Raw genomic sequence first — 13978 nt, 5'->3', positions numbered from 1 at the left:
AGGGTGATGTTGAGGGTGGTGCGTGGATGCACCTAATTTACACTGTCAGCCACCCCAAAACAAAATTGCATGATGAAATTGAAACAGCGTCACAAAAATTGTCCTCCATTTGAACAAGGTAGAGTAGGGTAGATGCCAAGCAGCCGGAAACCAGCAGAACCCACAGGAGCACCATAAATAATAAATGTAAATGTATGCTGTATTGAAAAATAACTTTCTTTTTTGCAGGGGTGAGGTGAGAAAGGGAGGAAGAGCCTGTGATGAAGGGCAGCTGCCGCACCTAGGCTAAGAAGAAGAGATTGGATTTATACCCCGCTCTTCACTTGGAGTCTCAGAGCGGCTTACAAACTCCTTTCCCTTCCCCTCCCCACAACAGACACCCTGTGAGGTGGTGGGGCTGAGAGAACTCTGACAGAAACTGCTCTTTTTCAAGGACAGCTGTGCCAGAGCTTGTGACTGACCCAAGGTCACATCAGCAGGTGTAAGTGGAGGAGTGGGGAATCAAACCCGGTTCTCCCAGATTAGAGTCCGCACACTTAACCACTACACCAAACTGGCTAAGCCTCCTCCACTGAGGCAGGCAGTGATGGCTGGTGTTGGTGTACCTCTGCGAGAGAGGAGGATCAGTACCCCCTCCCTCTCACTTTCTGAGGCTTAGTGGGCAGGGCTTCTTGTCGTGGTGGTCACATAGGCTAACAAAAAAGAGTCTTGGGGCACATCAGATACAAACAAAGGTATTTTGAGGTAAGCTGACATGAGACAGAGGCTGCTTGCTTGGCTGGATGCATGAAGAGTCACCTCCTTGTGCTAGCTAGAGGTGACACTTCATGCATCTGACGAAGTGGACCGCGTTCACACCAAGCCATGGTTTGGGCAAATCATTGTTTAGAACTGGGGTCCCAAATCCTTTTGAGCCTGTGGGCACCTTTGGATTTCCAAAACAGGCTAGTCATCTTCTGGGTGTGGAGCAGCGGTCACTGGGGGTGTGGAGGAGGAGGTATTTGTGAATTTCCTGCATTGTGGGGGTTGGAACAGATGATCCTGGAGGTCCCTTCCAACTCTACGATTCTATGATTCTAGCCGCAAAGATGTCGAACTCATTTGTTACGAGGGTTGGATCTGACATGAATCGTACACCCCTAGTGATTACTAACTTGCACAGGTCCTGCCCCCCACAGTTTATGCTGCAGAGATTCTCTGGTTTGACCTGAGTTCTGTTAGGTTTGGCACTGACTGGCACAGTGGCACAGGTTCTTCTGGGTTCCACATTGCACAGGATCTGCTGCTGGCCTGGCTGGCAAACATGCTCTCTCAGTTTATGCTGCAGAGATTCTCTGGTTTGACCTGAGTTCTGTTGGGTTTGGCACTGACTGGCACAGGCTCTGCAGTCCACACTGCACAGGCTCTGTGGCTGGCCTGGCTGGCAAACATGCCCCCTCAGTCAGTTTATGCTGCAGAGGTCCTCTGGTTTGACCTGAGTTCTGTTGTGTTTCGGCACTGAGTGGCACAAGTTCTGAGGTCCACACTGCACTGGTTCTGCTGCTGGCCTGGCTGGCAAACATGCTCCCTCAGTCAGGTTATGCTGCAGAGGTCCTCTGGTTCGACCTGAGTTCTGTTGGGTTTGGCACTGACTGGCGCGGTGGCACAGGTTCTTCTGGATTCCACGTTGCACAGGTTCTGCTGCTGGCTGGCTGGCAAACATGCTCCCTCAGTTTATGCTGCAGAGATACTCTGGTTTGAACTGAGTCCAGTTGGGTTTGGGCACTGACTGGCATAGTGGCATTGGTTCTGGGGGGCACACTGCACAGGTTCTGCTGCTGGCCTGGCAAACATGACCCCTCAACAACAACACCACACCACACCTCACTTACTTTCTTAGAGAGATTCTTGGGGAGACACTGTCTGCTGCCTGCCTTTCCCCCCTAGGAAACAATGGAGAATTGGGGGCACCCTCTTTGGATGCTCCTAGAATTGGACCCCCTGGTCCAATCTTTTCAAAACTTTGGGTGTCTTTTGGGGGAGAAGCTCCAGCAGCTACAGTCCAAATTTGGAGCCTCTACCTCAAACCCCCGAGCCCCCTGCAAACTTTTCAGAAGATTTTTGCCATTGAGTTCAATGGCCCCATTGGATATAATGGACCCAAATTTTTCAGGAATCCCGAAATTTTTTGGATATCTATACTATACTGGTATAGGTATTCGGGTTTTTTGGGGTTTCCCCCCCAAAAATTCGGGCTCAATATACCCGAATCTGAAAAATATACCAACTTTCCCCCCCTGCACACCCCTGATTTCAACTGTCACATCCCAATCAAGTTTAATCAAGCACACAAATACTGATGAGAATTGCCCAGGCACTAAAAATATAGACTAATTATATGCTGGGGAATGGAAGACAGGCAGTCAAGGTCCACAGCCCACCCCTTAGATAGTATGTGACACCCCTCCCTGTTTTGTAATGTTAGGTTGGCAGCCATGCGTTCTTGCCCATGGATCTATCAAAAGCAAAGGGAAGACATGTGGTTCTTTTGTGTGACAAAAGGCTGTTTTGAACAAGACAAAGAGGGCAGAAGGACATTGCAAGGGGCTTCCTTGTTAAGAGGAAAGGCATTTACAGGTCAGATGTTGCAGGCAGGAGGGGGTGCTTAGCCTTGCTCCCACCTGCTGCTTCTCCTCTGCAAAAATCCCCCCCCCCCCAAAGACAGGTTCTGAAATTGAAAGTAAGCCTCCATGCTTCCCCAAGAGTAGGCATCAATGTACACAGTGGCGCTTTCCTAAGCAGACATGCCCAGTGTAACCCTATTAACAGTGTAACCCTATAAGACTCACTTCAGTCTAAGCCCACTGGATCAGATCCCACCGTGCCGTAGTGGAAGAGAAGTGTTGATGCACTTCCGTTTAAGCAAGACAGTGCACTAGAGCTAGAGCTCCTGTAAGGTGAAGTGCCAGTCTTACATTTCCAATTGCTGCTGCTGTGTAGAAAAAGCTATTTGGTGCAGTCTAATTTGGATGTACGGTATGATTTGATCAGAGAAGATCATAGGGGGGAGGGGTTACTGAAATATACCTTGCAGCTAAGTCTTACACAAGTGGAAATGCAAGACGGGATACAGTCAAGCGAGGCTACTCACAATGACTTTCTTCCATTTCTGCTTAAGCAAGACCTCTCATGCAAGCGGAAATGTCCCACAGGATACAATCCATCAATTTCAAATGAGTCAAACTGGAGTAAATCTGCCTAGAATTACACTGCAAGCAACCCAGGTGTAAATGGCCACCACTGAATGTTTTTTTTATCCCCAGACTAAAAAGATTCACAGCTCTGGAGGAAAGGATTCAACCAGGAAGCACCACTTAAGTAAGAAAGAAGGAAAGACGGCAACAAGAATCACAAGCACAGAACTGAGACAAGACCTGAAGGACGACCTGGAAGCATTTATTTATTCATTCAATTTATACCCCACCCTCCCCGCCAAGGCAGGCTCGGGGGGTTAGCAGGAACCAGTGAAAAAAGGTGATGGTGGAGAAGGATGTTGTGATTTGCTATAGACAGTGAGAGAGGAAATGTGCTTCATTATGTTTCCTGTCCCAGCACATCTTACAGAAAGGAAGTTGTGAGGGATCCATGCTCAAGCTGTTTCCTGCATTTTGGAGCAGGAGAAGGCAACTTCTTCTGCCCCAGGGCCACCTCTGGATTACCACCCACTTTCTGACAAAACTAAGTCGAATGGCAGACTAGTGTCCCTTCCAGCACACCCAGTATTTGTATTCAGGGAAGTCGGTGGGCTCGCTGTGGGTAGAAATCCATACGTGGGCCTCTCTCTCACATTCCGTGGGCCTTGGACTGCGTGATCCTCTCGTGACATCAGCCTACCAGCTCAGGGCGTTGTCTGATGGGCCCAAACTCCCAAAGAAATTGTTAAGCAGTTCATGGGCTGGATGAAATAAAAGTGGAAGAGGGAGTTGCTTAGCTTCCCCCCAAAAAAAGTCCACTCCCCATGCAATTTTAAATCACACAGTCCATGTGTTAAATCAGTAACAGTGGCACATTACATTTGGAGGTGTGTCTCGTTCCAGGAAAATCCAGTGGTCAGAGCTTCAGCAAAGGGCTTCTTCAAACAGAACTGCAAAGATGGTATGACCCTGTGGTCGTCCATGTCCAGTGGCCCCAGCATGCTAGCAGTGTGGTATCTCTACGCCTAAGGTCTGCAAGACGATGGAACTCAACGGCACTGCCTGCTTCATCACAATCTGTGTCATTTCTGAGCCCAGGGCAGACACTCTAGTTCTGCACTCTCCTTCTCACTCCAGGGAGACAGGCCAAATTTAGTCCAGTGGTAGATCTTTAAGGGTGCTGCTGGCGCAATTCCAGCTCTCTGCTGCCCAGACAGTGTTGGCTCTGAAGCTTGGGTGTGTGTATCAATTCCAGCTGATGTTATTGAGTGTGGTTAGTGCTGTGGCAGCAGTGATTTTTTTTTGGAGCTTCCCTATAACATTGTTGTCTGCCAGACAGAAAGACATGGATTTCTGCACCTCCCTGCCCACACCCAGCACCATTGCTTCTACCAACCACTGGCAGCCTTTTGAAAAAGATTATCAGTAGTAGGTATATCATTGCAGCATTAAAACATTCTAATAATATTTATTTTTTAAAAATCCATTAAAAAGCCTGAATGAGGACAGGAATGATAGATGCAAAGCGAAAGACTGGGGGCTTGCCCTTTACAGGGGCTCTGTTGCCTCCTTTGCATTTGAAGTAGCCGTGTGAGACCAAAACCATCTGGCCCATCCGGGCCCCAAGGAAGCCAGGCTGGCTGTGACGAGGGCCAGGGCCTTCTCTGTGGCGGCTTCACACTAGTGCCCCCCCCTCCAAGCACCAAGAATACAGAGCATCACTTGACCCAGAGTCCCTATCTATACCTTGTGGCCAATAGCCACTGATGGACCTCTGCTCCATATAGTTATCTAATTCCCTCTTGAAGCCGTCCATGCTTGTAGCCGCCACCACCTCCTGTGGCAGTGAATTCCATGTGTTAATCACTCTTTGGTTGAAGAAGTACTTCCTTTTATCTGTTCTAACCCGACCGCTCAGCAATTTCATTGAGTGCCCACGAGTTCCTGTATTGTGAGAAAGGGAGAAAAGTACCTCTTTCTCTTCTTGCTCTATCCCATGCATAATCTTATAAACCTCGATCATGTCACCCCTCAGCCGTCATTTCTCCAAACTAAAGAGCCCCAAGCGCTTTAACCTTTCCTCATAGGGAAAGTGTTCCAACCCTTTTATCATTCGAGTTGCCCTTTTCTGCACTTTTCCCAAAGCTATAATATCCTTTTTACAGGGTGGTGACCAGAACTGTACACAGTACTCCAAATGGTTAAATTCGCTCAGCCACATTGGGGTACAGGCACAGGGCTGATAAAACACTGCAATGGTGTCACTCTGCCTAGTCTGCTGCCCTAACTAAGGGCATTTGCTTTTTAAACTATCGTCTTGAGAACATTCTAGCAATATAACGTGAAAAGGCAGGCATGCAGGCTGCTGCCTCCAAATCCAACACCCGAGGACACTACCCCATCTTGCCTCGTGACAGAGCTGGCCTTGAGCCTGTGCCTCCATCAAAACACCCTAGTTAGACCGCTGCAAACTGCCACACACAGTTCAACCTGCCGTTTGGTAACTTCAAACTAAGGAAAGTTCCTTTTCATACTGACCATTTTCCGTTTTGGGCAGAGGAAGGCATGGCACTCCAGGTTCTCATTGTGCTGACTCTGGGCAATGTAGGCAAACACTTTGTCATGCGCCTTATCGGCCGTGCAGTAGGATATCCTGTGGAAATTGGCAAAGTTCCATGTTAGGGGCACAAACAATAAAAAAGTCTGCAGACACGAGACTATGACACCCAATAACCCTGCTTCCCCCAACATGGTGAGTCCTGGATATCCTGAATTAGATAGATCTTATGCAAACCTGTTTAGCTTGCATAAATTGGCCATTTGTTTCTCTCTTTCATTCCAAGACCCCAAGAAAATGGACTTTTGAACTATAAAGCATCAAGCAACTTAAAAATGTAGGGCCAACTTGATCCCCAAAATACTGGCCTTTTGGGAGGAGTCTAAGTAGAAACTAGCTGGCTACGGGCGGAGACTGGCTTTTCAGACTCTTAAGTGGTGGCTTAACCCTTTCCTCTCTGCCTATTTCCCCCTTCATAGATTCCTCCTTCTCCAGCAGCATCTCATTCCATGAGGGAAACGACACAGGTCTGCAGGGAGTTGCATCAAGTGGAAAAATGGCTGGAAGTGAAAGGGTTAAGGCCCCCCCCCATATCTCTGCAATAGAAGGAGCTAGAGACATACTTTAAAAAAAAATAAAAGCTGGTAATTCATATTGCTATATGAACCTATTGCTATACATACTGCTATACTATTATATTGATATAACACCAATTAAAAAATTAAAAGCCCCCGTGGTGGGGGAGGAAATGTCTGCTGCAGCAGCCAAACCTTGTGGCAGTCCAGGAGCCCCCCAGCCTGAATGCCATTTCCAGGCTCTGCTGCCTCTGATGCTGGTAGCAGGGAGAAGCCTCCAGGCGGGCTCTCTGTCTTTCCCTCCAGGCTCCTGCTGGGTGTGTGTGGAAGGGTGGGTCAACAAAAATGATGGTCCCAAATTTTGGGGACCCGGAAAAAATCCTGACCTAGTAACAACACTTCAAAAAACAAAACAAAAACCAGATAATGAAAACAAATGCCCTACCCGAAATCTGGATCCGAAAGTATTACAAATATTTCTGAAGTGCACATCCCTGTACCTGGCTGCTCCCTACCTTCCTTCCAATGGTACATGGGTTCAAACAAAATTAAGGTAAGTCAGGACTGGAGGTGGTACATTATTCCAAAATAATGCTAGAAGGCACAGCACTCCAAGAGGCCAGAGTGCAACCTGACTCTGCAAACCATAACAATGAAAAACAAGATCCAGTGAAGAGGAGGGAGTTGCTAACTCCAGCAGGTATGGGCTACTCTGCTATCAACAAAATAACCTCTTTAGAAGACCATTTTTGTACAAAGACCAGAATAAAAATATATAAATAACCAGACACTCTTCTAACCAACAAGGATGACATTCTCAGATGGCGTCCTGCATGTGAGAGAGTGCAAGGACAGCCATTACCTCTTCAGGGTGTGGCTGAAGCATCTTCTTTTGGGATGCTATTTGGGCATGAAAGGATATGCTAAATTTCACTTGGTACCTGCCCCCTCTTCTTCTATGACTCTTACTACCGTGTTTCCCCGAAAATAAAACACTGTCTTATATTTATTTTTTCTCAAGAAGACACACTAGGGCTTATACCACAAATGCATAGAAATCCCGCTAGGGCTTATTTTGGGGGTAGGTCTTATTTTCGGGGAAACAGGGTACCTCTCCAGTGCTAAACTGTGGGGTGACTGCACCGCCATTAAAACAACAACAACAATACAAAGAGCAACAGCTGGATTCACTCTTGATAGCACTGAAGCTAGGGCTGGTTCTAACAGAAGGCGAGGTGAGACATGGTACTCAGTTGGATTTAGGGAGGCGGCCACCTCTGCCTTGCCTTCAACTCCTCTTTCTCACCCCTCCAAAAGCCACAGCCACCAATGTTCCTCAAGAGCCAGTATGGTGTAGTAGTCAGGAGTGCAGACTCTAATCTGGGAGAACCGGGTTTGAATCCCCATTCCTCCACATACAGCCAGCTGGTGTGACCTTGGATCAGTTGCAAGTTATTTCAAAGCAATTCTCTCACAAGCAGTTCTTGAGAGAGCTCTCTGAGCCCTACCTACCTCACAGGGTGTCTCCTATGGGGAGGGGAAAGGAGATTGTAAGCTGCTCTGAGACACCTTCGGGTAGTGAAGGGCAAAGTATACATCCAACCACCTTCTCCTCTTCCCAGGCGGAGGAGGCCGTGCACGCCAAGCTGTGAACCCCTAGCTTGGTATGCAGGCGCCCGCGCGGGCCTCTCCCGGCCTCTACCTTTAGTGTGGGGGGGAAGCGGGAAAGCACGTGGGGGTCATGTGCGAATTGCAGTCCCACCCGAAACCAGTGACCTTTCTTGTGTGTGTGTGTGGGGGGGGCCTTCCTCCGGCAGGCGACCAGGCGCCGCCACGCAGGAGAACCTCGCCTGCCTCCCCAGCCATCCTTTTGCTGCCACCGCCTCCTCTCCCCCGCTGCCGCTGCCACCAAACGGAGGGGGGAGGCGCGCCTCAGCTCAGGAAGGATGTGGCTCCAGCGCAAACTAATTCATGCAGCAGCCAAATCGCCCGCTCAGAACTTTAATGCCAGCAGCTCACAAAGTAGAGTTTTTGCTCACGAGACATCACAGCTTCAAGGGAGCCTTGGTCCCAGGGGCCGAGAACATGCACAGAGCGCCTCTGGCTTACCGTCGCCGCCACAGCCCGTCCCTGGAAAGGAGGCAGCGGGGGGGAGAGGCTCGCCTCTTCTCCACTCCGCCCGCCCCGGAGGGAGCTCAGCCCTGGAAGGGGGCGCTGTCTGTGCCCCGCCCACCCCAAGCCCAATGGAGGCTGGGCGCAGGGCGCTCATAGTGCTGTGGCGAATCAGTGATGGGGACCAATGGGTGCACCGTGCATAAGTTAGGGCGGGCAGGAGTGCCCTATGGATGGGTGCACGGCGGCACAGCACAGCATGTGCGCTGCCGCTGCTGCCGCAAGATGAGTTTTAGTAGCAGCGGCTTCGGGCAGGGTGGGAGCTTTTGGCAGGGGGGAGGGCGGCAGGGCAGTTGGCACCCTGTTCGGAGCTCCGCCCTAGGCCAGAGACTAGCTGGCCTAGTGAGAGAGCCGGCCCTCCTTACAAGGCATGTGCAGCTTGCTGCTGTGTTAAAGATGTCTGGGGAGCTAAGCAGGAAGGGAAATTAGCAACTTCCTGACCACCCACAGAAACCTACAACCCTCTCACAAAGCCTTTTGATTATTATTAATTGCAGCAAACTATAGGAAATACTTTCCTTAAATAAGCAGCACCTTCCTCTCTTAAAGCATCCTACTATGGTCAAAGTCAGGGCAGCTAAGGGGAGGGGAAATTTAAGAATATAAAGGTGATTGTACTCTTGAAAAATCCATGCTGAGCCAGGGGGAAACCTGGGTAGGTAAGGTTTCGCTGGTCAAAGGGATGGAGTTTGTAGCACTACCGCTTTTGGGAAGCATCAGCTGCCACTGATCAACCAGCGATCTTATTTTTAAAACATGCTCTTGATTTTTACATGGAGGCTGTAATGTCATACTTCTCTTTTTTAAGAAGTTGTTTCCTAAAAGGTGGGATGAAACAGTGCTCTAGGTAGGGGGGTGCGACTGTTTACCCCCCCCCCATCCCACCCTGACTACAGCCCCGTCCAAAGAGCCTGCATCTTTTATGCATGAGGGCTCATTCTTCCCTGGAAAAACCGCTGCCTGGTCCCCCAGTGGAGTTTCTTGATTTAAAAAAACCACATTCAAAATTCATTTACATTGCATTAGGTTCTTGTTGTGCTGCAACGCGGCCTACATCTGTCCAACATGGAGCTTCACTCTAAAAAATAAAAATAAAAGGCGCTTGCATTCCCTCCCACTGTCATTTTGTATCATTTGTTTTCTAAGCTGTTAAATGTTGGAATTTTTTTTGGTAACAGCAATACAGACTCTAAAAATTAATTGGAGCCCCCACCTCCCGCCCCCAAAAGTGTTCCAGAAGGACATTTTCCTGTGCCAAGCAACATGTCTCATCTTTATTAATCTTTAAAAGGAAATGCCACTCCCAACAGCCTCCTGAAACATTTCCAAACACTGTCTATGCAAGAGGTCATAGGAAGATTGCCACAGATGTCACAGAGAAGGGCTTTCAACGAATGGCTAAGGATCCACAGCCAAAGAGAAGAGGATGTGCGTTAAACGTCTCAGGCAGCATTTCAAACCTGCAGAAAGTAGCTGCTTCAACACTTACCTCATTGATCCTCAAAAACAACACACTCATTCTTCCCATTTTATAGAATAGTGGAAACAATGAAAGCAACAGGTAGTAATTTGCCCCAAAACCACCCAAAAAGTTTGTCAGAGACAAATATGTAAACACGTTAAGCCAGGTTGAATCTCAGTAAGTCTGTTTAATAAATACTTGGTCTGAGCAGCTGTAAGAACAGGCTTCTAGTCTTGGGAGACTTTAATGTCTATGCAGATGATGCCACCTCCTCTCAGGCCGTGGACCTACTGTCATCCATGGTGGCACTGGGACTCTTCCAGTTTGTTTCGACACCCACACATCAAGCAGGCCACACGATGGATTTTATTTTTGTGTCGGGGATTATGGTGGACCGGATTACTGCTGACCACCTTGCTCTGAAGGCTCGGCTGGGTTTTCCTAACCCCCCCTGTTTAAGCGGCGAGTGAATTTATGCTTGCCTGTGGAGCCAAATGGACCCCAATAGGCTCCAGGAAGCTCTACAGCATCCAATTCCCTCTGGCAGCTCATTACTCCCATCTGAACCTGGCGAAGACGGAGGTCCTGTGCCTGAGTCAGGGCGGTTTGAGGGCGGGGTTCCCACTCTCGACCTTCGATGGGGCATCACTGGTGCCAGCGCCGGAGGTTAGGAGCTTGGGAGTGCTCCTGGATGCCTCCTTAACAATGGAGGCCTAGGTAGCAGCCACTGCTAAGTCGGCCTTTTACCATCTTCAGCTGATTGGGCAGTGGGTTCCCTTCCTCGGCCGCGACGACCAGGCTACAGTGACCCATGCGATGGTCACCTCGAGACTAGACTACTGTAACGCTCTCTACATGGGGCTGCCTTGTCACAAATCCGGAAGCTGCAGCTAGTGCAGAATGCCGTGGCCAGGCTTGTGATGGGTGTCCCTAAATGGGAGCACATCCAGCCTGTGCTGAAGGCACTGCACTGGCTGCCAATAGCATACCAAATTCACTCCAAGGTGCTGGTATTGACCTTTAAAGCCCTATATGGCCAGGGTCTGACATACCTGCGGGACCGCCTTTCCCCATATATACCCGAGAGCTCTACGGTCAGGAACACAACATCGACTGACGTTCCAGGCCCTAAGGACGCCAGGCTTGCTGCCACCAGGGCCAGGGCCTTTTCAGTGGCGGCTCCATACTGGTGGAATGAGCTCCTGGCGGAAGAGATCAGGGCCCTGCGGGACCTTTTGCAGTTCCGCAGGGCCTGCAAGACGGAGCTCTTCCATCAGGCTTTCAATTAGGAGCCGCCACACCACCACCGCCAACTTCTATGGTTATGGGCCGGCCCTGGTCTGGAGAGCATATTACATCATCGCTCTATGCTGAAGATCATTAAGTTGGAAAGAACCGTTAGTATGCCATCGCATTTAGTCAAAGATGATACCATCACTAGCACTTTTTGGAGTGTTCTAATGTTTTAATGTTTACTGTCAATGCTTATATTTAAATGTTTTAATCTTTGTATATGGTTTTACGGTACTGGGTAGCGACTAATGTTAGCCGCCCTGAGCCCGCTCGCAGGGAAGGCGGGGTATAAATCGAAATAATAAATAAATAAATCTTTCTGAAGCCATCGACGAGGTCACTCCCCGACATCCTCTTCGCCCTCGTACCAAGCTAGCTCCGTGGTATACCCCGGAGCTGCTGCAGATGAAACAAGAGCTAAGATGATTAGAGAGATGGTGGCGGTGAACTCGTGACGAAGCTACAAGAACATCCTATAGGTCGTTTATGAGAACCTATTCTACGTTTCTTCCATTGCATCTGCTAGCTCTTGCCCAGCCCAATTATTTAGAATCATTCGGTCACTGACTACTGTGCCTCAGGGCATACCAAATGCTAGGGAATTGGCTATGGGCTATGAGGCATTTGCGAGCCATTTTGCAAACAGAGGACGAAGTTGACAAGATCCTGATAGCTGTTAAGCCTACTACCTGCCTCCTAGATCCCCGCCCATTGTGGCTGGTTAAGGCCTGTGGCGATGAGGTGCGGACCCCTCTGAGGGAGATTATTAACTTGTCCCATTCAACGGGGTTCTTCCTGGGGGACTGAAGGAGGTGGTAGGCCCTCTCCTTAAAAAACCTTCTCTGGACCTGACGGTCCTTAATAACTACTGCCCAGTGTCCAATCTACCATTCCTGGGTAAGGTGGTAGAGAGGGCAGTGACAACACAACTTCAGGCTTTCTTGGATGAGGCTAAGGTCCTGGATTCCTTCCAGTCTGGCTTTCATCCCGTCCATGGGACAGAGACGGTGCTGGTCGCCCTGGTGGATGATCTCCGGAGACACCAGGACCGGGGTGGATCAGCACTGCTAATTCTTCTTGACCTATTGGCAGCGTTTGATATGGTTGACCATGAGGTGTTAACCCACCACCTCGCTGACGCTGGGATATGGGGGCTTGCCTTTCAGTGGCTGGCCTCCTTCCTTCAGAGTCATGAACAAAGGGTGGCGCTTGGGAGGGAGTTATCCCAGCGGCACCCACTGGAATGTGGTGTCCCACAGGGAGCAATTCTCTCCCCCATGCTGTTCAATATCTACATACACCCCCTTGCCCAGATTATCCAGAGATATGGACTGGGTTGTCACCAGTATGTGGATGACACCCAGCTCTATCTACTGATGGATGGCTGCCTGGACATGGCCCCAGGACACCTGGACAAGTCGTTACAGGCTGTGACTGGATGGTTATGACAGAGCCGACTGAAGTTAAATCCATCTAAGATGGAGGTCCTGTACCTGGGTAACAGGGGACTGGGTCAGGGGATCAGGCTCTCAACTTTGATGGGGCTCCATTGGTGCCAACGTCGGGGGTGAAGAGTCTGGGCATGTTCCTGGATGCCTCCCTCTCCATGGAGACTCCCACTACCTGGTCTGCCTTTTTCTATCTGAGGCAGATCAGGCAGTTAGCCCCATATCTCACTCCCCGAAACCTAGCTACAGTGACCCATGCAATGGTCACTTCCAGACTGGATTACTGTAACTTTCTCTACGTGGGGCTGCCCTTGACTCTGCTCCTGAAGTTGCAGCTAGTGCAGAATGCGGCAGCACAGGTGTTGGTGGCGATGCCTGTGAGGGCTCATATCCACCCAGTGGTGCGTGAACTGCACTGGCTACTTACTGAATTCCGGATCCGTTTTAAGGTGCCAGTGCTTACTTTTAAAGCCCTATAGGGCCAGGGGCCAGTATACCTATGAGACCACCTCCCCCCAAATGAGCACTGGAGGGCACTGAGGTCCACAAATCAACATCTTTTGGTGGTCCCCAGCCCCAGGGATGTCCAATTAACCTCGACCAGGGCCTTCTTGGCCCTGGCCCCTGTCTGGTGGAATGAGCTCCCCTACGAGATTAGGGCCCTGTGGGACTTACTGCAGTTCTGCAGGGCCTGGAAGATGGAGCTCTTCCACCAGGCATTTGGTTGAGGCCGCGGACTTTTGGCCCATCACCCATCAGTGGGCTGGATCTGACTGGACATCTGATTAGACATCAGATTTGATCTAACATCTACTCTCTCTACTTTATGATATTATTCTATGCAAACTGTTATTTTAATATTATTTTAATTGTATTATTTAATTGTTGTACACCACCCGGACCCTGTCCAGGGAGGGCAGTATATAAATCAAATAAATAAATAAATTAGCGGAACTTTAACCTACTATTACAACAAACTTGATTGACAAAGGACAGAATAAAATGTTCTGTAATTAAGCCTGTCCAAGTGTGGGAAATCTTCTAAACTCACCAGGGAAGGGAGGTATGACTCTGGGGTGGAGGAAAGTTCATCCTGGAAGCATGCCTCTATAAAAGCCACTGCCACAACAGAACATTTTAATTATTATTATTATTTATTGCATTTTTACCCCGCCTTCCCCGAGAACGGGCTCAGCACCAGGTAATTGGATGTAAGCTTGTAAAGTCTTACTTTCACTGCAAAACTGTATTTATTTATTTGATTTTACAAAATTTATACCCCACTTTTCAAATGCGGG

The 13978-nt window shown here is 49.2% G+C and overlaps 1 protein-coding gene across 3 annotated transcripts in view; it reads right to left on the bottom strand.

The window, feature by feature from the left end:
• The window catches only part of LDLRAP1 (low density lipoprotein receptor adaptor protein 1), a 102802-nt gene that overhangs the window by 39452 nt on the left and 49372 nt on the right, over positions 1 to 13978 (bottom strand). For all 3 annotated transcript variants that reach the window (XM_015411636.1, XM_015411637.1, XM_015411638.1), the window contains exon 4: positions 5712 to 5826. In XM_015411636.1, the coding sequence (XP_015267122.1) occupies positions 5712 to 5826 (115 nt within the window). The remainder of the gene's footprint in view (positions 1 to 5711; positions 5827 to 13978) is intronic.

The sequence above is a fragment of the Gekko japonicus genome, unplaced genomic scaffold (genome assembly GCF_001447785.1).
Source record: "Gekko japonicus isolate JY-2015 unplaced genomic scaffold, Gekko_japonicus_V1.1 scaffold62, whole genome shotgun sequence".
Classification (NCBI taxonomy): domain Eukaryota; kingdom Metazoa; phylum Chordata; class Lepidosauria; order Squamata; family Gekkonidae; genus Gekko; species Gekko japonicus.
Note: the sequence above shows the minus strand (reverse complement) of the source record. Positions and strands in the feature narration are given on the sequence as shown.